Source organism: Lingula anatina, chromosome 2 (assembly GCF_051362555.1).
Source record: "Lingula anatina isolate TDL-2025a chromosome 2, LinAna3.0, whole genome shotgun sequence".
NCBI classification, from domain to species: Eukaryota; Metazoa; Brachiopoda; class Lingulata; order Lingulida; family Lingulidae; genus Lingula; species Lingula anatina.
In genome coordinates, this window is record NC_141768.1 from 986,767 (window position 1) to 1,008,156 (window position 21,390).

Here is a 21,390-nt window from a genome sequence, read left to right on the forward strand (position 1 = left end):
ATAGGGGATAGAGAACACTGTGGATAATGTATGTATACTTGAGATTCACTGATTATATAAATGATTGAATGGTATATTTTTGAAACAATTTCGTTAGTGACATTTTATTAAACGGCAGAGATATACAGTGCTACTCGAACGCACGTAAAAATTAGGCGTACACCTTTACCCAGCTCCAATCTGGATGATTTGTAGTCTACAAAGACAATTGCCGATAAAATGAGTTGCGTAATAACACACATTGACGCTGCAGATGGAGAGGTTTTTCTCCTTGCAAAGTTCCCTATAGGATTTGTTCAGTGTCTACCATCAGCCAATTGTTTGTTCTACTTAAATATATTTTTATATCAGTATAAATATTACTCCGTCTTCTGATAGTTACAGAATTAGGTATGTATTTGTGTCTAGTAATCGTTTAATCAAGATCGTTGCCAGTATCAAAGAATTACTACACATACGTTTAGATAAACAATCTGTTGTGGAAAATAGCGTTTTGACATTTTTTTCCCTCAATATTTTGTTATACTGCAGGGTATATTCCTTATTCATTGAAACGTATGCATCTACATGGATAGATGAAAATGTACAAAAGGAATGCAAATATAAATAGATATGAATTATGTTAAATAGTGATATTGTACGACTCCTTGTATGAAAAATACAAAACATATTTGTCAGAGCCCAAATGGCTCTACCTACTCATCTGGTAATGGGTGCAGCACAGTCCCTTTTTTGGAAGGCTAACCATAAATATTTGGCAAGAGCAATAATATGTTCATTCTTCTGTTATATATTCATTCTGTTGAAAATGAAAAAATGAATTCATCTTTCAATGAATTTAATATTTTCTTTAATTTTATAAATATAATTAGTCCCTCCAAATTCATTTAGATGCACGGCTTGAGATCTTTGTGACTCACTAAAAACAGAATTAAAAATGCGCATTTCAGTATTACAATCTAGATTATTGTCTTACTTTTTCTAAGAAGATATTTCTGTCGTTTTGTTCTTAAAATAGCCAGAAATATTGATTTATTACCTCTTTTTATTCATGTATAAGCGTGCTTGTTAAAATGATTTAATTATATTTTTCCTGATTTAACGCCCGTGTTTGTTATACGACAGTCAACACTCACAGTCAAGTTTAGAAAAAGCAACAGAGTGATGAAAATTGCACAAAATTAAAAATAAACGCATATAAGACACACGAATTTTGATTACTGACTGTGACACTATCCTTCTTTAAAGGATGTGATTAAAAAAAGTAGAGATGACATAGGATCATTTTCATTGCTAGAAAAAAAACTAAGGACCGCTAATCAGCTTACTCACTTCACAAAAATCTCATAACTTATTTTTTAAATTTAGATTGCTTTACCTTTTTTTTTTTTTTTTTTTTTTGCTTTTTTAGTATATTTATATATCCAACAACTGGAACGGAATTATGTAGACAAACTGATATATGGCTACCACACCAAAAACAGTTTTCTAGAGAATGATTAATTAAAAGCTGTGTCTCTGTTTACTGTGTTTACCATTAAATCTGCCGACGAAACAGAAATCCCCGGTCGGTTATGAGCCCAAATAAATATTTCCTCGTGTCAGGTGCGTATGTAATAATGAATAAATAAACTTCTCGCGTTTGCGGCGAAGCCCCAAGAAAATATACCAGGCTCCACTTATTCGCATCTTTCGCCATTTCTATGAAAAATGTCTGTCACGGTAGAATTTATTGGTCTGTAATCCTTTAGAGATTTCAGTAAAAATCCATTTGGACGAGCCAAGGCAGGAGACGACAGCTGTGTTTTCTTTTTTACTCTTTGAAAGTTTACTCCCTGGAAAACGTTTTACTCCTGAACGGTGCCTATAAACCCCAGTTACGTCTCCTGCACGCTGCCTAACATTGATCAGTCGCTGTTGCGCAAGATATATGTTTCGGCTGGATGAAAACGTTCTCAGGTTATAGGGATAAAAAAGAAGAGAAAATTAGTAGACGGTATCGTTATTGACGCCACAAAGGTGCAAAAATAAAACAGAAGAAAAAAGAGAAGGGAGAAAATCGTTTTTAGTGTCTATGGCTCCACCACTCCTGCGGGCAAGGGGGGCGGGGTTGGTTATACTACCAACTGCAGTTCCTCAGGTAGAGACTTTCTTACAAATATTTTCACATAGGTAGGAGCAAAAATGTAATCACAAGAATTACAGTTTCTGAATGAAGTCTTCAAAATATTGGCTTGTGGACCCTTTTGGTAAGGGTGAAAAATCACTGGCTTGAGGGACAGTGGTGATTTCTCAAATTGGACTGAGATTTTTCTCAGAGATGGCATCATACATGTATCGCGTTGACTGAATCAAAGGCATTAAAATTTTGTACCGACAATTAAAGGCATGAAGCGACCTCGGTTGAAAACAATGCAAACAATGAATTGAGTTTTAAAGTGAATCTACAAATAGACAGATCGAACGAAAATCGAAGGCGATTCCGTTTTATGACATCCCAAAATTAAGATGTAGAAAGCATGCGGTTCAAAACCTACAAGAAAAATACCAAATGATCATTTTTCACAATTGAAACCTAGCGTGGCTCGTTCTCTTCGGTTTTGTGCACTTCATTAAGCTGGCAGGGAGGAAAATAACTCCTTCCTCCACACCTTCTTCTCTGCGTCTGAACGAGAGGCTCTTTCAGCCGAACCCCAGCCTGTCATCGCAGTAATTAGTAACAGTTTTCGCTACATCAGAGCAGGTATTCCCATCCTATTTCTCCAGCAGTCTGGCTCATTCCTGAGGAGCCAGGAGATCAGAGAAAGACTCCGAGAGATACGACCTTGATGGCAGTCGATCATCGCTGAAAGCACTGTGGAAAGGTCAACACGCGGGAAAGACCTTCCACCGATTATCAGATATGATGGATGATTTAACTGAAAATAGCAGTGCAAGAATTATGAATAAGTAAAGTGTTGTTGTCCCATGTAAATTTTAATATGTGTATATCGACCGGATAGCGGCTGCAGCATTTAGGAAGATGCGTTTTATTCCGGAGAGGACTAAATTCTTAATTTCGACAATGTGCGTAAGAACAAGTACGTTAGTGTTTTTATAGTTCACGTAGTTGGCACTACATTTCCTAATGAATCAGTACTTTTATATGCTACGTAAAATATAATTAAGTAGCATTAAAAGCAATTTAATGTAGTTATAGTGGACTGATATTAAAAAATTCTCTTCTCGTTTCTTATATTATCCTTCAACATAAGACAGTAAATTTAAATGATCTCTGGTAGTTGTGTTCCTTTATATATATATATATATATATATATATATATATATATATATATATATATATATATATATATATATATATATATATATATGAATTCATTTATTGTGTTTATTGTGACACAAATGGCTAAAATATAGAGGACTTTTTTAAAAAATTATTTTTCAAATGACAAATTTGACTTCAAGAAAAAGCATGCATTTAAAACAAAGCAAGTGCTCCAAATGTCATAATAATGGACATGTAAAAAGCAGTTGCGAACAAAACAACAAAGAAGGGAAAAGCCGCAGACTAAAGACAAGCAAACTTGCAAATGAGAATTTCATAGCAGAGTGCGAACAAGCCAAGATCGCCTTGAAAAGCGGTTCACGAGAGGTCATTTATTTTCAATTTACTGCATTGTCGTTGTAAATAAAAGATCGAATTTACAGCGGCGGGGCACGCTTGGTGCATTCCGACACGGATTGGGATAATATCTTCAGAAGTGATCGGTAAACAACGTCTCAGAAGTCTCTAACACCACACACGGACTCCCCGGTGCCTTGCTTGACACGCTGGAGAACTAGTTCATGGGAAGAAAAACATTTTCTGGGCTGATGCAATGGATAGGTGTTCGTATAAAATACGTTAAAATGGGGGTGGGGGGGGGGGGTGTTAAGGCAGAACAAACATTTGCTCTTGCTCCCTCTTTCTTAATATCTTAAATACCCTAATTTGCTTTCAAAAGATTACACCACGCACATGATGGGTAAAATTTCAACAGCTCCAGTAGTTTTTTTTCGATAAAGATGATTATTTTGTGGTGCATTTAAAAGTATTTGGAAAATATGTTATTTAAAACAAATATTTAAACATCTAAATTTTATTTTTCGGAGTTACATATGTGCACTTCAGATGGCTGTGCTTAATTTTTAGCATCAATATTTTTAAAGGGGTTTATATTTTCAGCGACTCATTGCCAATCCTAAAGAAACCAAAGTACAGAGATTATAAATCACTCAGTATAAATACTGTGAACGTAGGAAAAGCATCACTGCCCAACACTCTCTATCTTCCTGTACTTGCTTTTTAAATTGGTAATGGATATTGATACTAAGAAGTATGAATTTCAAATGAAATAGTAAATAACTGTTAATTTTTGGAGCAAAATGTAGTCTCTGATCTATAAATAAATGAACGGCATGAATGAAATAAAACGGTTTAATGAATAAATTCAGAAATCCTTCCAGCTTGTCCAAAATTTAAGAATTTACTTCTTGGCCAAAATTAACCGCAACATGGCCGGCCGGGACAGCAGTGCAATGATCTCACTGTGAGGTGCGTTTTTCCTCCATCAGTCATCTATCAACCAGATTTGGACAACTGTCATATCTTCAAAGCGTAAAAATGATAGCTAATGGGTACCATAGGAAAATAAAAAGCTTCACACCAAAATTTAAACTCTCTTTTAATTTGGACAAATTGCCATCGGAGCAATTTGTTCCCCATTCGTTTCCATTATATGCCGAGCCTGGGAGTTGGAGCGTCCATTAAATTTCATTAAAACGCCATCAAAGCTATATGCAGAGGGCTCTGTGGAAAACATAACCGTTCCTGGGTTCAAATGGCATCGCAGTTATAATAAGTTTGTGGGCCGGAATGACAGTCAAGGGCGGGCAGTTGGTGGCATCATAACAGCGATATAAATTATTCGATTAAAAACGTGACAGGGAATCCCATTTCGGTCAATTAGAGACCTGGATATTTCTAAACTAATGTAAACATGGATTTGTTCAAGTATAAGTGATTATATATCGCGTGATCCGACGAGCCTTTATATTCTGGGCCAAATATTCTCTCTCTTTCTTTCTTTCTCTCAAAACAACAACAAAAAACGTGTATTTCAAATAAGAATACATTCTATTTCTTACCACTGTACAAAGAGTAAACGTCGTCGTGTAAGGATCAACATGGAATTACAAGCACTGAACAAGATATCCTACAGCACACAGTTTGAAATAACTAAACTAAGAAAAATGTTACTGCGCTGACGGCACTCAGTGTGTCCGGGGTTCACTTTACCTCGCTGCCCCGCCGCCTCTTAAAAAATCTCATAATGGAAAATTGATGGCAAACATGACGACATTGTGCGATGGAAAACTTCAGACATTGTTTGAATACAGTTTAACTTTGTGCTTTCTTGAAAGGGTACAAAAAGTATCCCAAAATATCTGTAAAAAAAAGAAAAAGGCATAAAAAATGTAAAGCATTTTGAGGAATTAGCTGCTTTCAACGCAGGCATCAAAGTTCGAGGCAGACGGTCAGAGAGTATTAGTCTGTTAAAACCCAAAAAGTTTGCAAAATCCAACTCAGTTTTCTCTTCAAATTAGCACTGTTCACGCTGGTCATTCTTTCTTTACAATCTTTGAAGAGACAACGTGGCGTGAAATATGTCAGTTAGGAACGCTGCATATGCACCAAGAACGCAAAATCATTCACCCCTTCGTTCTGGCTCAACCGATTGTCTATAAAACATCAGAGTGGGTTCAGCGTGCCTCCTGGGACGTTTTTACCATCCACCATATACCCCAGTACAATAATCGTGGTCCAAATTTCTCGCTGCCGTGACACTGTGACTAACTCCGTGTCCGTGTCTTTTTTACTCTCACATGTATGTCAACATTACGCCAATATAAATGCCAAATCTGTTGAGTCAAAGCTATAAACGTCTACAAACAAGTAGTCACAATGCTTTCTATGTAAGTTGCAGTGTCAAATACTTGTTTAACCAAACTGCTCTTAGGATATAGAAGTTCGATAAACATCAAAAATCAACTGCTGAGCCCGGTTCTGGAGTGAAAATGCTGCATGAATGTTCTAATATTGTAACAAAACCTGAGGCAATTTCTATATACCAAACATGATTCAGTTAGAAGTGGTTAAGTGAAATAACTGTTCTTTTGATACAATAAATTCGATGCATAAATAAATGAATAAGGACACAAAAATGAAAAGACCAGACGGGCAAAACAGTCTAATTGCACTCATATATATTTGGCACTGGCCCCATAAAAACTATTGTGCATTTTAAAAAATGCCCTTACCACTTTCAGCAACTATATGCATATTGAATTTTGATACCAATATAAGTAAACTGTAAAACATTTCTGGATAGCACCTAAAACTAATAAATATCTTTAATACCTATTCCATTTTACTTTTATTAAAAACCATTTGTCAAAATAAACAATATATTAGAAGCAGTGAAACAGTCTGTCCAGTGACATGTTTAGATTAACGTAATCGATGTGTTCGACATAAATAAAAAAATACGGACGGATTACACAAAAAAAGGAGCTTTCCAAGTGAAATAGACCAGTTTAACCAGCAACAAAATATCTTATCTAACAGTAAGGTTAAAGCAAGATGTGTATCATCAAGCAGATAACTTCAGTTTAGGATGAAAGACCACCCTGACTTTCAATTCCGAGCAGAACAAGAAACATTTAGCAGCTTCATTTAGAAATAAACACAAGTTGGCCAGACTCGAAGCTCGCGCTGAACGCTGAAGTAACACAGAAGAAAAACTCTAACCATATAATAAGACAGCAGTCTAATAATCTAAATACCTTAACCAGATATTAAAAAATAGTATACTGTGATACCAGTAAACATATCATAAACGCATCAAAAACATTATAAATAACGCATGAGAATGATATATTATTATTATTCAAACTACCTTTGTTGAGGAGTATCTAGCAATCTTAGCACCATTTCACTACCTGCCTTGAGCAGTCTTGCAATCTTCATGTTATATCCCAGTGTCAAAGTACACATTCATGTAAAAGTAAAACCCCACTTTCTGACGTCATCAATACGTCACACTCTTCATCGCACGGTTTCCAGTTCAACGTCACAGTGTCACAGTACTCCATTGGCTATCATTTGGGCGAATAATATGACGTCACATGGATGTTTCCTGTATCTGGACTGTATTTCTATCTTCATAAGATAAAAACTAGAACTGAAACTGACATCAAATATTTGGATGATGATATTGACAGCAAAGATGTGAAGCAAGATTTAATCGACGTCAAAAAGCCTCAACGTACAGTCATCAGCTTTGCAAATACATGGGAGTCACGGGCGCATAATAATTATAGCTTTGAGTGGCACCCTTTGCCATGTCACAACTCGGATTGACATTCACAGATGGCGCCACATTAGCTACGCCATGAGGAGAGCGGAATCCAAGTAGATTACTGACGGAATGTGTGTGAGCGTGAGACCAGCTCGGTGGAATAGACGCCATGCACGGCGGCTGCTTAGCTGTAGTCATTGGAAACGGCGTCGCGTTGACGTTAACGTTGACGTGATTGGGTGCCTGGGTCGGTGACAGTGACGTTGGAGACACCTGGTGGGCCATACTGACGTTGACGCCGACGTTCTGCATTGGTGCAGGGCACGTGTAGGGATAGAATGTTGCAGTGTTGTAAAAAGACCTCGGGTCAGGTCCTATGCTGATATTAGGCTTGGCGTCAAACTGGGGTGCAGTGCTGGTAGGGCTTTGTAGCCCTCCAATTTTATTCCTTAATATTCGACTGATGGAACTCACTGAAGGAACATTATATTTATCACAAACGCCATCAGCTAAAAGTTTGTCTCGTATTTCCCATGCGAAAATTCCTGGGTCCCGTTCTTTGTACACTTTGATGTGCTTCACGACATTGGGTGTGGTCACTCTTGGCTTGCTGCCCCCTATTGCACCAGGAAGTATGGAACCAGTCTCGTTGTATCTCGCGAGAATTTTACTGACGCAGCCATGAGAGACTCGTAACTGCCTGCTGATGTCACATGGTCTGACGCCAAGCTGCGCCAGCTCCACGATACGTAACCTGATGGCGTTGGGAAGTGGTCTCCCGTTGACAAACACGCCCCCTAGCTGGTTGACTTCACCAAAAGGCGGCGGATTCTGATCTGAAAGTTGAAAGAGAAGATTCATCAAGCTGGTTTTGAAATCTTATAACTCGTTCCTAGAAAATTAATAGTGATGAAATTTTAAAGACAATGGAAAAATAATTATGAATTTAATTCAAATGATCAACAGACATTAAACTTTGAATAATCTATCTTACAAGCCCGTTAATTTGGAAGTTTCAAAATTAACAGATCATTACCATCATAATAAAAAAATAGTTTCACCAAAAACAATAAACATATTTTCTAAATTATATTTGAATCATTCTACAATTTAAACAAAAATGTTGGGGCGAGCTTTTTAACGTCTAATAACACACTTATGACCAATACAATCAGCTACCTTTATAACAGCAAAACAGGTTTAGAAATCAAGTCATTCTATTTCGTCAGTTAGAAATTTTTATTTACTTCTAGTTTTTTTTTTCGTCAATATAAATTAATTTTACTTATAAAGTTAAGTACAAATTCAAAACCTAGTCAGTGTGTATGCTTCTGTTGTGAAATGTTTCAAAACTCTCCCCAGACGTCGGCACTGTTTTACTCTATAAATCTTTTTGTCTACGTAATTATATATTTTACGTAAAACCTGTACTCGCAAATTTAGATTTATCCTCTTTTGCCTGCTAAATACAAACAATAGGTTTGTATCAAGTTTGAACGTTGAACACATCATCGTAACCCCACAACAAGTAACACGATCTGAATGTTTGAAGCAAAAAGAAACATCGGCATGATTTACTTGCATAACCATATGTAAATATCATAATTCACTTCTATTTTCGGCGTGCACTTCACGCGAGGGGGACTAGGTACGCCATAGTGCACTTCTACTAATGTTCACTGTGTACTTTACCGTGTAAACACTCGCGACGGGAACAATGTGGGATCCACAGCTGGGGGATGTCTTGTTCACTTTTTCAAGTCACTAAAAGCCAACCTTTAAAAATGTGAATCACACAGCGATTTAACAGGTCTTTGTATTATACTATTTTTTTAAACTATATAGAGGCACTTCGAGCCATGTAGTGAAATGATGCGATTGATAGTTTGCTTCGTAGAAATCGTAGTAAAATATATGAAAATACAACTGTGCAATGACAAAAAAGCATAAATTCCCTGGGACAGAGGATTGCAAAGTAACATCATACTAAAATTTCGTAAACTTATCATTTTATTATATTACTCGGTTTGGAAAATTTTGCCGCTCAAAATCGGTCGCTGTCTTCGGTGCTTTTTTTTTTTTTTTTTTTCATTGATGATAAAACCAGGATGATAACTATTAATTTTCATAAGGAACGCGTTGGTCGTTTCATTAATTTTTTTAAATACGTTTTGCAACCTACTAAAAAAAGTGTCAAAGACCTTCACAATTTATGTTTTAATTGGGTTTTAGTTAGCATTATAATCTACATGTTAAAATTATCTATCTGTTGTCAGTATTCGTTCTTTACATTTCTCCATTTTACTACTACTGTTTTTCTTTCTTTCGCACACCACACCTATAATCTTATATTATAATAAGCTTACAAAGAATAAACCCTCCTAGAACAAGTAAATACTTGAATTATTTGTAGAAAATTCAGAATATAGAAAGACTGAAATTTATCCTATTCAGAATCATATATTGTGTTCTGAAGAGCTTTATCGGTGATTTTTATGCACAACTAAGAACACTACTGATGAGATGTGTGCTTTTTTATATTTCCCTGCTAATATAATTTTGGTACAAAATGTTTTGTATTATTATATACTTCATTTTTTATATATAAACATAGGTATGTACAAACCTTACATAGTTACTGGCATTCTTATATGTTTTTAGACCTTGGTAAGGATTTCTTAAACAAACAAACAAAAAAAAAACAACGTTTTATTCTGTTTTTTTTTAACATTTGCTTTAAATTCATATTTCCATTAGAACAAAATTGGAAGAAAAATCTTACCAGCAAAACACTGGCTAATCAGGATGTCACAGACACAGAAAGTTCAAATGTACATAGTTTTATTTTATGGCAGACCTAAAAATGATCAATCAAAGCAATTCTCTCAGTAATAAGGTACTTTTATTCAAACAACGAAGTTGACAACTTGTAACCTTTATTTTTTATTGTGTGTCTTCGGTAATTTGAATGGAAAATTTTTCTAGAAAGAAATAATAAGTTTCGCAAATCAAGAACTACAGACTATAGAAATACAGAGGAGATTATTACATAAATTCAAAGTTTAGATGATTAATCAAATAGACAAGGAGGATTTTATAATAATAATAATAATAATGATTTATTGAGCACAGAAATACCTTTACATTTAAAGGCACTCTAACTACTATGTATATACATATGATAATTATACTGATAGTAAATAAATGAAAAAAAAATAAATATAAGGTTATACAATATACATTATAAAGGGATTGTTATAATATTATTATATCATTTATTATACTATAACGTTAGTTGGGAAATGTTAAAGGCATTATTGTACGTACGACCCAAACGGTACACACGACTAGCTGAACCGAGTCTTCAGTCAGAGAAGCACCTGAACGAATCAGATTCCTTGCTCAAAAAATGCTAAGATTCCTCCAAGATTCCAAAGTAGCAAATCCAAAAAATGTGTTCTTAACGATACAATCCTTCTCAGTTTTCTAAATTATGACAAGTGAATTCGGATAGAAGATAAAGAAATGGCGACAAAGTCCATTGTTTTCTTAGGGCTAAATGTTAGTTTTTCTTGGCCCTTTAGCGCTGAATGCAATGAACATCAAAAGAAAATCGGACTCGGAACTGAGATAGTGATCCGCTTAATATCTCCAAAATGTGACGGCTCTGGGTGGGGTTTCATGCACGAATTTTAAGCCTCTAAGGGATTTGAATTATTTTCTAATTAAAATGCCCTGGGTTCGGGGCCGGTGGGAAAATACTGGGGTTATTCCTCGGAGCCCTTTCAAAACCGGGCTTCTTACAAGCAGAGTAAGCCTCAGGGAAAAAGCATGAACCCATGCAGAAAGCTCACTTTCATGCGGCTCGTCATTAGTTTGACATTTAATCTGGCTACAAGGAAAAGTAGAGATCGGCACAAATCAAAACTAAGGCATCACCTTGCATCGTCTCTCGCCCCCTACTTAATTAACCGTTGAAAAGGGATTTACTAGAGCAACGCTTAATTAAATTCCACCAGCTAGTTTACAATGTGAGCAATGTTAGTGCTTAGGAGAAAAGAGATGACAAATTTTATGCCGAATGAAAATGATATTTTCATCTCTCTCGACTTCTGTTTCAACATATTGACAGAGCGGATCATTGGTTCTGTGGAGGAATTAGCATTCGTTTGTGGTTGATCTGTAATCACAATTGATATCGTAAGAAGAGAAGGATACAAACAGAATCTATTTAAGACGCCTTTTTCACCCGGTCAAATCGGGAATACAACAGAAGAGAACAGACAGACAGAAAAGAACGGCAAATCCTCGTCTGGCAGGTCTGACTGGCTCGTTTAACGCGTCTTCTTGAATCATCTGAGGTGACATACTCTTAAACCCAAAACACTGCGTTTACCATAGAACAGGAGTTGTTTTAAAAGTCAGCAGTCTAAATTAAAGACGGTTTTGTGTCTTTTACACTTAGGTCACGCTTTCTTGATCTGAGGTAAACGCTTTCATTGTCCTACTCATGTTTTATTGGAAAAGAAATGCCTCAGCGAATGTATTTTTGGTGCTCAGAGAAGAGTGGGCTTTAAAGGCCTGCGAAATAGTTTGCCGAAAATTAAAACATAATTGGAGACGAAATTGCTCGATGCAGTCGCTAAGCAACGCACAGGCACTAAGCATCTTCATCAAATATTTTTTTCACGGGGCAACCATATAACGACTAAACTCTTTCTTCGTCAAAAATGTACGAGCCAATTCTGTTTATGTTTCCGCGTGTAATTCACACGTTTTAATTTCAGTAATCATGATGTACTGGTATTTCGATTAGTTTTCTGCGCACTTTAAATGAATATTGGCAAAAGTGGTGGCTTATAACGGCTTATACAAGGCCTCTCTCTCCGCCCAGCCTTTTCAAGTTGGCCTATATGAGAATCGCATTCCAACGACGATATATATTCCTGCACCAAACCAAAACCTTAAAGTGAAATCGTTGTCCTCAGTACGCACTCATACATGAACGCCTCTGTAAGTTTTAATGCATTTAGATTAATACAGAATAAGGAACATTCTTAGCTATAGTGTATGGAACTGATTATCAAATAGGGAAATAGGTTATGCCTTTTTTCCTCAAGTCAGTTTTATACATAAAATCTGTAGATATTTAATTGAATTGAAATCGAATATTACAACTTTAGCTATTAAAATACAATGCGTGACAAAAAATACTAAAATCTAGGAATAAAGAAATTAAGTGCACGTAAAATCCGATATCAGGGAGCTTCTTTTCTTAACTTTTAGTGATGTTAATAACTTATTCAAGATAGCTCTGTCTATTTAAGATTGTTTGACCTTCTGCATGCAAAGTGTCCAGGTATTGCAGGAGCTATCCTTAATTCAAATTCTCGACTCTTTTAAATTAGAACAACGTTTAATTTTAAAGGGTGTAATTTTTTTTGATAAATGCGGACGATGAACATAATTTAATATCAATGTGTAATTTATACAATACTGAACAAATAACACGCGTGTACTTATGCTTTTGTCTTAAAACGAAAATGCTTTGAAAATATAATTGTTTATTGAAAAAAATATGATTCCTCTTTTTTAATCCTGTGATGGTAAATAATATTATTTTCCATATTTTCTAATCAAGCGGCAGCAACAGTAACATGTTTTGGACAATTTAGTATATCTACGTTCCAATGCAATCAACGATCCCGTAGGGTCAGGGTGGTAAATCTAATTAACGTATTTCTAATTATGTAATTATTAATTACACGGCTAGCAAAGTATCAAAACAAAGCCTGGGACTTAGTCTTAATCGCAGATAACACGGCTTAATAACGCTATCAGTTTCATCGGTTAATTCCTGCGAGGGATGGAGCTAATTATCTCTCTTTGGGTTGGATTTCACTCCTAATCAGCCGTGCGCGAGTACTGGTTTTAATCACCTTTCTCACAACTAATTGAAACTGATGATCTAAACGATAGGTGGTTCACCGCTGCAAGTGAAGCTAAATTTCTGAAAGTGAAATATTCATCCATTCACAGTTATAGCACGGAGCGGTGTGGATTGCGACCCTCTCAAAAATCTGGTTTTCTCATTACAAAATTTCCAGGGTTTTTCAATTGATGTAATTGTAAAGAGTTTATGTGGGGCAAGATGGATTTTAAGTATTTCAACATACCTTGATCAAGCCGTTAATATATCAAGGATGTAGTATACTCTAATATTAAGGGCTGTGTCACGTTTTATCCGATTTGTGCAAGGTTAAGTTAATATTTTTACCAAGTGAAATATTTATATTGAGTCATACTATTTCAATAGGAGGATATTGAAGACATTATTGAAGATCTATCAATACATATTTCTCTCGTAACTAGTGTTCGCCTCTTGTTAAAAATAATTTCCAATTTGTACACAGACAATTGAAATAAATTTGGCCCACTTTATAACCTCACATATTTTTAGGACTTTTAAACAACTGTTATAGAAAAAGTTGTTATCTAAGTCGCAATTGCAAACAATCAAAGCTAAAAGCTTATCTCTTACAAATAGAATATAGAGAGAAATGCTTTCTAATTTTAAACGTCGCAAGTATTAAGGTTTGTTTATCAAAATTGCTACCTAGCCACACTGAGTGAGGTTACCGAATCTCAGCAATAGAATTCATTTTTATAGCTTAGTATGAAAAACGCTGGTTTTACAGTTATCAGACACTCACGAGTACACCCTATCACCATTACTATATGTGCTTCTCTTCACTGAGCCTGTGTGTCAAAATGTTTTGCAAAGCATCTCTACTACCCGTTACTGCTGTCATGCATCTTTCCACAGTCAACGTGACATATTTATGTTCGCTCGCTGTAAAGATGGACGACATAGCGACACTCATTTGACAACCTAACAGCTTGGAAAACAAAGTGTAAAGCTTGAGAAAATTCGTTCTTTTCAACATTGAAAGTCGGGTTGCTTTACTAGTTTGTCTATGTTTCAGGTAAATATTTATATCATCGGATAAGATCGACAGTGGTCATCGAAACTGACATTCAGGGTAAAAATTTGGCGTGTACGAAAATCAGCGAACCGTTGACGTGACAAATGGCGTGAGCACGTAATAAAATGCTCCATTGGCATCCTTATCTTCTTGTCGATAAGCTACACCGAGTTTTCACACAAACCAACAGTCAAGACAGATGTTTATGAAAAAAAGGCATGAAACTACGGTGTAAACAGTTTCTCTACACACCATCTTGTCAACATTTAGTCAACAATATTTTGAAAATCTGTAAAATCCTTAGGGAAAAATTCGGCCGCATATCAAGTTCGCAACCAGAACTTGTGCTTTCTTTTAGAATCAGGCCAACTTTTTTCAACCATGGGCCTGAATTAATGAGTTTTATATTAAAACTGATAACTCGTTTGGTTGGCCATATGTGAGTCGGTTTTAACATCTTAGCTTGTTTGTTTGTATAAATTATAGGATTTAAGATTTAACTAAATAACGCCTTATTGTGTTATCATTCGCGGCAAGAGGCCTTTGATGAATGGCGCATTATTATTTTACAATACAAATCCAATACTAAATATTATCAATTTTCGTATGCTTATTATTTTAAGTGTCAAAATCTTACTCTATCAAAAATATAATTTTTAACAAAAAGACTGCACACATTTATATATATGATTAAACTAGACTATCTGACCAAGGAATGCGACTGTTAATTACTTTCCCTGCTCTTTTTTCAATTTTTAAAATCTTTTTTCATTTGCATAATATTTTCGTTTTCATCTCTTTTCGCGCAGAACATTTCACGCACCTGCAGCATATTAGTAAGATATATACACAGCAGTGCAGAAATTATAAGGGGGGTTTTCTCATCCGGAAAATGACAGCCAAATCCATCAAAGTATATTCACTTAGTCTGCGTGCCTAACGTGATCACAGTTCAATTCATCTGATAAATCGAAGCCATCCGGGCAGCCCCGTAGTGGAAAGGGATGCCCTCCGTCAGACAGAACCGATCAATCTTGAAGAAACGCCGTCAAGCAGGTAGAAAACATAGCAGGAGAAGCCTTGTAAATTTTTACAAGTCTGCGGAATAACACCGTATACCGCCTACACTGGACAGACGGGGCTGGGATATCAGTTCCGAAAGTCCCTTGTGAGTGTGTTTAAGCAGGGGACATGAAATGGTCGGGGGAAAAGGTTATGCTCGACACGAAACGCTCGTGCTGTTGCATTGAGATTGTGAACAAATATTGCCTATTTTTCGTGTGTAAACGATATAGTTTATTTTCAAAATAATTCCCCTGGAAAACATCCAATATCTCCAACATTTCTGAGATTAAAAAATAAAGCATCACTGGATGCTTTCTAATGTTTCGACAATTTTTTTTATCGTGAAACATGAAGAAATATTCAGCAATTTCAGTCTTGGACTTTGTTTACCCTGCAACCTGCGGCCGCATAATGATACTGCATTATTTCAAGACCGTTTCCCTACTGTTAACTCCGTGTTCGGTTCTCGTAGATATTTTGCATATTTAGCATTGTAGAAGGGTCTTGGCATATCCTCATTCCTACTAATGTGACGGTTTTGATTTTTAAGATAGACTAAGTTCTTGTGAATAGATATCTAAGCTGTTCGTTTACCATGATCAATTGTCCTCTAGAATCTTTTCGAGTTTTTCAAGAAATATATCTTGCTAAAAATACAAATACATAAATATGCCCTATACATTTTAAGCGTCAGCGTTGAACTGTGAATGTGAGTGGCCACAAGGTTTATATATCAAGTAAATGAAAACGGAACATCATATCAATAAATTGCCAGGTTACGTTTACCAGCCAAAGAGCAAAAGAGAAAATCACTGACATAGAATTATTCAGAGCTCGACTTTGTTTCTTACCATTTGTCTGCCAGCAACTCGCGAGACCGTGCCCTCCATTTTTTCCCGATCAGTCATCTCACACATCAACACAACCAGTGTAACGTATGCCTCGGTCTTAAGTCGCTACCAGTTTGTTTTTACCAAAACATGGGTTCTTTTATTTTTCTACTCCATCTGGTTGCCATCGTTGGGCGGTCGAAATCGCTCGTTCAAATAAAATATACGCGCTCAAATAAAGATGAGGCGTTCTTCTTACCCCTTAACAATGAGGCACTGACATTTCTTTTGGTTGTAGACCTATCAGCGCGATTTTACGGGCATTTTTATGCTTACATTCCGAGTGAGTTGCATTTGAGTGGTGTTTAACTATTTACTCTATTAACTCGTAAGAACGGCGGCCAAGCAATCACCAAGTGATATAAAAATAAGTAGCCGTAAAGAAATCGTGCCAAGCGAAACCTCACGGAACGCTTACGATGGCGGTGAGTCGGGGTACCTATAAACTACCACTAAGTGAACCCTGCTTACCCATAAGACGCGGCTGAAGACACAAGGCCAGGATGGTGCCGTAAGAGGTGAAGTCTGACAGGGGATGGCCGTCTTACTGAAGTTATCCCCCTCGGCGCAGTGAGGCTGGAAACCCGTGTGGAAGATCACAAATCTATCGCCTGCCCCCTCTCGTCCGTTGTCAGTATATACACGGCTCACATTAGGAGGAACGACGTGAAAACACTGCAGTCGACTGGGAGAGCGGATTGCAAGTCAAAAGCTCATATCCCTTGACTACAACGTGTCCCGTGATATCGCTGTCAAAGTTAATTTGATGTGATTGCGCTCCTAACCGCTCTGAGAGGCTTTAGTTCGCGTCTTCCATACCTCTTCCCAGCTAATTGCTTTTCCAACCTGCTGATTGGACGGCTTGACGCTAATTGTCAATCATCTTAAAGAGGCAAAGCAGATCGGTAATATTTCCTCTTCTCTGGCGAATTTGAACCATTTCTACTGCCTTTCTCGATCTCTGGGTCTAGATTTGGGCAAACTTTAATTCTGAGATTGTAAATCTATGCAGAAAATCTCATTTTAAAAGACTTGAACAACTGTGCAAAGGGTCGTTTTCTGACACACAAGTACAAATTGCGCTTTCTGCAGCATGCGACGTGAAACAAATATTTATTGTTTTTCCAAACCTCCACTTAGCTTCAGTTACTAAATCGCGATACTCTTACCGTGAAAAAATTGCCCAGTTTTCTCCAAAATCCCCTCAACGAAACATTATGGGTCGGTTTCACTTACCACCGTTTACTTGCGGTGTAAACACGGTCGGAAAGTACAAAGACATGGCCAATTAAACAACTGGGGAACACATGTAAACAAGCACGTTAATTGATACGGAAAGGCTTGGGATTCGCTATAAATCCCAGAAATGCGGGAGGAGCCAAGAATGATCTCAAGTCGTCTTTCTAGATGATCTCTAATGAGGCAAAATGCTACGTTTATATCTGACGTTCTGGACGTTCCTATTGTACCCCTCATTATACAGATTCCTTTCTCCTAAATCACATTGTGCTTTTTTTTTGGGGGGGGGGGGGAGGGGGAGTATATTTTTCGAGATATAAACTTTTTTTACCTTAAAGCATATGAGACAAAGTACAACAGGGGACTTTTTCCTGTCCGTGGTATCAATGAAAACAATACAGATTTTTTTTCTTACCTCTATATATTTAGAATTATATGACAAAACGGTTTGCTTATTTCTATCAAAATATTCTCATTTGTATTAGAGTCGCTTGGAGACCAATATTGACACATAAATACAGCATCCTATATAGAAATGATAATAAACCTAATTTTCGGCATTTGTGTTTTTATGGCGTTATACATAAAAAGGCAACAAAATCTATTTAATATTAAAATACTCCAGTTTCCATATACTTTGATCACAGTCAAATGTCCTTTGCTTCGTAAAAATCATATGGATTATGGATAAAACCTTAAAAGACTTTTTTCAGGACAACATGTAATGTGATACATGGGTGAATCCAAAGCATTTTATGTACGCCTGGTTAATTTCAAATTGTTCACCATCCTTTCCTCCACAGACAGCAGTATACCGTCTACCACGCAGTCAGAAGACACAGGAAAAGAAGTTTAAATAAAGATCCTCGATTTGAGATAGGTACATAAATGTTTTTGCATCATATGCCCAGGTGATAATAAATTTTATAAACATGATAATAATTTTATAAGCCCATTTTGTTTTTTGATATTTCAAATATTGAGAAGATAGACTCAAGAGGGAGTATTTATAAGAATCTATCACAATTTTAATGTGCTTCTGACAATGATATAAGATATGTAGTTCAGCTAAGTCTACCAGTAATGAGTTAATGATGCTTTTTTATGCCAAATAATTATATTATTAATCTTCGAAATAAAAATGTTTTAATATTTGACCTCGTACAAAAGCACATCGACTGATAAGTGGAAGTTTGATACTCTATTTGAATAACTTCTTTCTTACAAATAGAATATTGGAATTTTAGTTCTTGTCATATTTTTTACTCAAAACGCTTTAGAAGTTATTCCCTTCTACTCAAACAGAATAAAATGTTCTGAGCCTGGCAAAGCATTCTCTTATATAACCTGAAAGTTTACAGGCTGATGAAATCGTTTTGAAATGTAGAGAAATTTATCTTTATAAATTTTTGATGATTTGTAATCACACTGATGCGAGGGGTATAATAATACCCAGGACTTTTTATCATTTGTAATGGCAATTATCCTGAGACCGTTGTTAAAAATAACCAAAGATTCTGTATTCTTGATATGTTTACAATCAATAAACGCACAAAAAAAATCCGTAATGCTGTTTTCCGAAAAGAAATCTGTATGCTTGCCTTCTCATGAAAAGCTACTTCTGTTAAATAAATGCAAATAAATACCCGTTTTAAGGAGTACTTCATTTTCCTTAAATTTTCATACATATATTTTAGTTGTCAAATTTTAAAACTTGACAGATGTTGACAGTAAAAATTTATTGAAAAACATATTTTCAAACTGAAAAATAACACTACTCAACTTGTGCAGTTTTCTAAACTTGCGACAAAAAAATTTAAAGGCGCGTTTAGATGTACAGCAAAGGCGAATTTAATGAAAAACCAATATTGTCACAATCAAGTTGACAATACATTGCATTTTATTAACAAGTAATTAATATGGATTGTACACCTATACCAGCATTTCATATATAGTATAATATACAATGCCCTTGCCATGCATCAATTTCAGAAGGCCAATATACTGCTGAAGACCGTACATGTACGTTAAATGCTGAGTTTGACTACACAAACTCGGCTTCACAGCATGCTCGGTAAACGGGAGTTAAAACAGTTTATTTCAGGCGCGCTGGAACACCGCCGTTGCCCTTATGTAATGACACGTAGTAGAGAGAGCGACAAGGTTTGTTCATCTTTCCTTCATGGTAGAGTTTAATGCCAACTGAAAAAGTATCAAGTGACAAGAAATTGTTTTGAATACAAATTTCATATGCTCGGTCTTGGAGAAGAAAATGTAGGGTAAACATGAAATACATGGTACGGACGGATATTTAAGTTACTTTTTGAATTTTAATTTTGACAGTAGTTTATAAAAGGGTTAGCACCTAAAGATCGAGTTAGCTAAACTTACAAAAAAAAAAAAAAAAAAAAAAAAAAAAAAAAAAAAAAAAAAAAAAAAGCTGTAAAACACTCCAGTAAATTAAAAAATCACCTATAAGCGTGACAACAGTGTCACTATAAAAGACGCGTCCTTTTCCTATCAACCTTACATATCTGACAGCGTTTAAAAAAACATTTTAAAACATCCAATAAAATCACCTTATAAACCGATGTATGGAGTCCCTATCGTTTTTTTTAATCTGAGCTCATAAATTAGTTTCAGGTAAACGTTATTACAAACTAATAAATTGAATAATGAGTTCAAACACGAACACTAGCAAATAACAACGTCCCCATAGTTATATTAAATAACTATCGCAATCCGACTTAATCCAGATCGCCATTCCTCCTCTCCTCCTACCCTCCCACGTCTACAGGGGATCCGTACGCATGGATAGAGAGTGAGAATATAGATTTATTAAGACCGTAATCACCTTTACTATATATCAACGCAGCCAAACCCCGATGCTGCAAATTGAAACTACAAATAAATTGATAGCGCAGACTGTAAAATTTATCGTAAATCTTACTTGAGGTAAGTATCTCTTGCTTTACGGTCGTTGGCATCGTGATGCTGCCACAGGTGACAAAATTCCGATTATTTTCCGCCATCTTGTCACGGTCAAGGAGAGTGGTTAGAAGTGTGTCCTATCGTCGAGCTGGTACACTAATGATCTGAGACCGTGTTGAAGACCCGGGACTGCAGCCCTCCTATAACAGCGTCAGCCGGCATCTACCCTCTTCAGCTTACTAGCGATTCCAGTGTTCAGCTCTACGAAAATGGCACTAACTGGGAGTAAATGAGTTCTTACAGTCGCGTTTATTCATTTATTTACTCAAAGTTAATTATTATTTTGTGTTCGATCGGTCTAAAGCATTTTAGTTGCTAAAATAAACGGTCACGCTGGAAAAATTATTTACAAAAGAACAAAAAAATTAAATAATAAAGGAAAAAGAAGAGAAATTTCACAATTAGCATTTCTGTGGGAAAAACAAAATACAATGAATTCCATGGACACAAACTGAGACAACGAGCATACCAACAGAAAAATATTCACAACATGCTGTTATACCTGTATTGCTCACACCTCTACCAAAAGAAGCTTAGAACAATTGTTTTACTTTAAGAGCTATGTAACAGAGGGTAGGAGAGGACAAGATATTCCTCGGGAGAGGTCAGAGGTCAACGTCATCAGGACTGTAGTGAGAGACGCCAGCAGGTGCCCGTTGTCTTATCCCTAATCAAAAACCTAGGGGGGTCAGCTTCCAGGTTGTGCAATGCGTTCACAACGCATTAACACAGAAGAGAGAAAATACAAATTAATATTTTTTCAAGCGAATGTGAAAGACCCTTAAGACACTCAAAAGCAAAGAGGATTTTAAAAGATGA

At 36.1% G+C, this 21,390-nt stretch overlaps 1 protein-coding gene across 2 annotated transcripts; it reads right to left on the reverse strand.

Annotated features, from left to right (window-relative positions):
* Positions 1–5,157: 5,157 nt before the first annotated feature.
* Positions 5,158–20,682, reverse strand: LOC106170394 (paired box protein Pax-1). 2 transcript variants are annotated; one of them, XM_013550244.2, is made up of 2 exons: positions 20,531–20,682; positions 5,158–8,236 (listed from the first exon to the last, which is right to left on the reverse strand). In XM_013550244.2, the coding sequence occupies exons 1-2, from the start codon at positions 20,610–20,612 to the stop codon at positions 7,377–7,379; spliced, it is 942 nt and encodes a 313-aa protein (XP_013405698.1). In that variant the 5' UTR covers positions 20,613–20,682; the 3' UTR covers positions 5,158–7,376. The 2 variants fall into 2 exon arrangements, with proteins under 2 accessions (XP_013405698.1, XP_013405699.1); XM_013550245.2 differs by lacking the exon at positions 20,531–20,682 and adding an exon at positions 16,813–17,276.
* Positions 20,683–21,390: the final 708 nt, after the last annotated feature.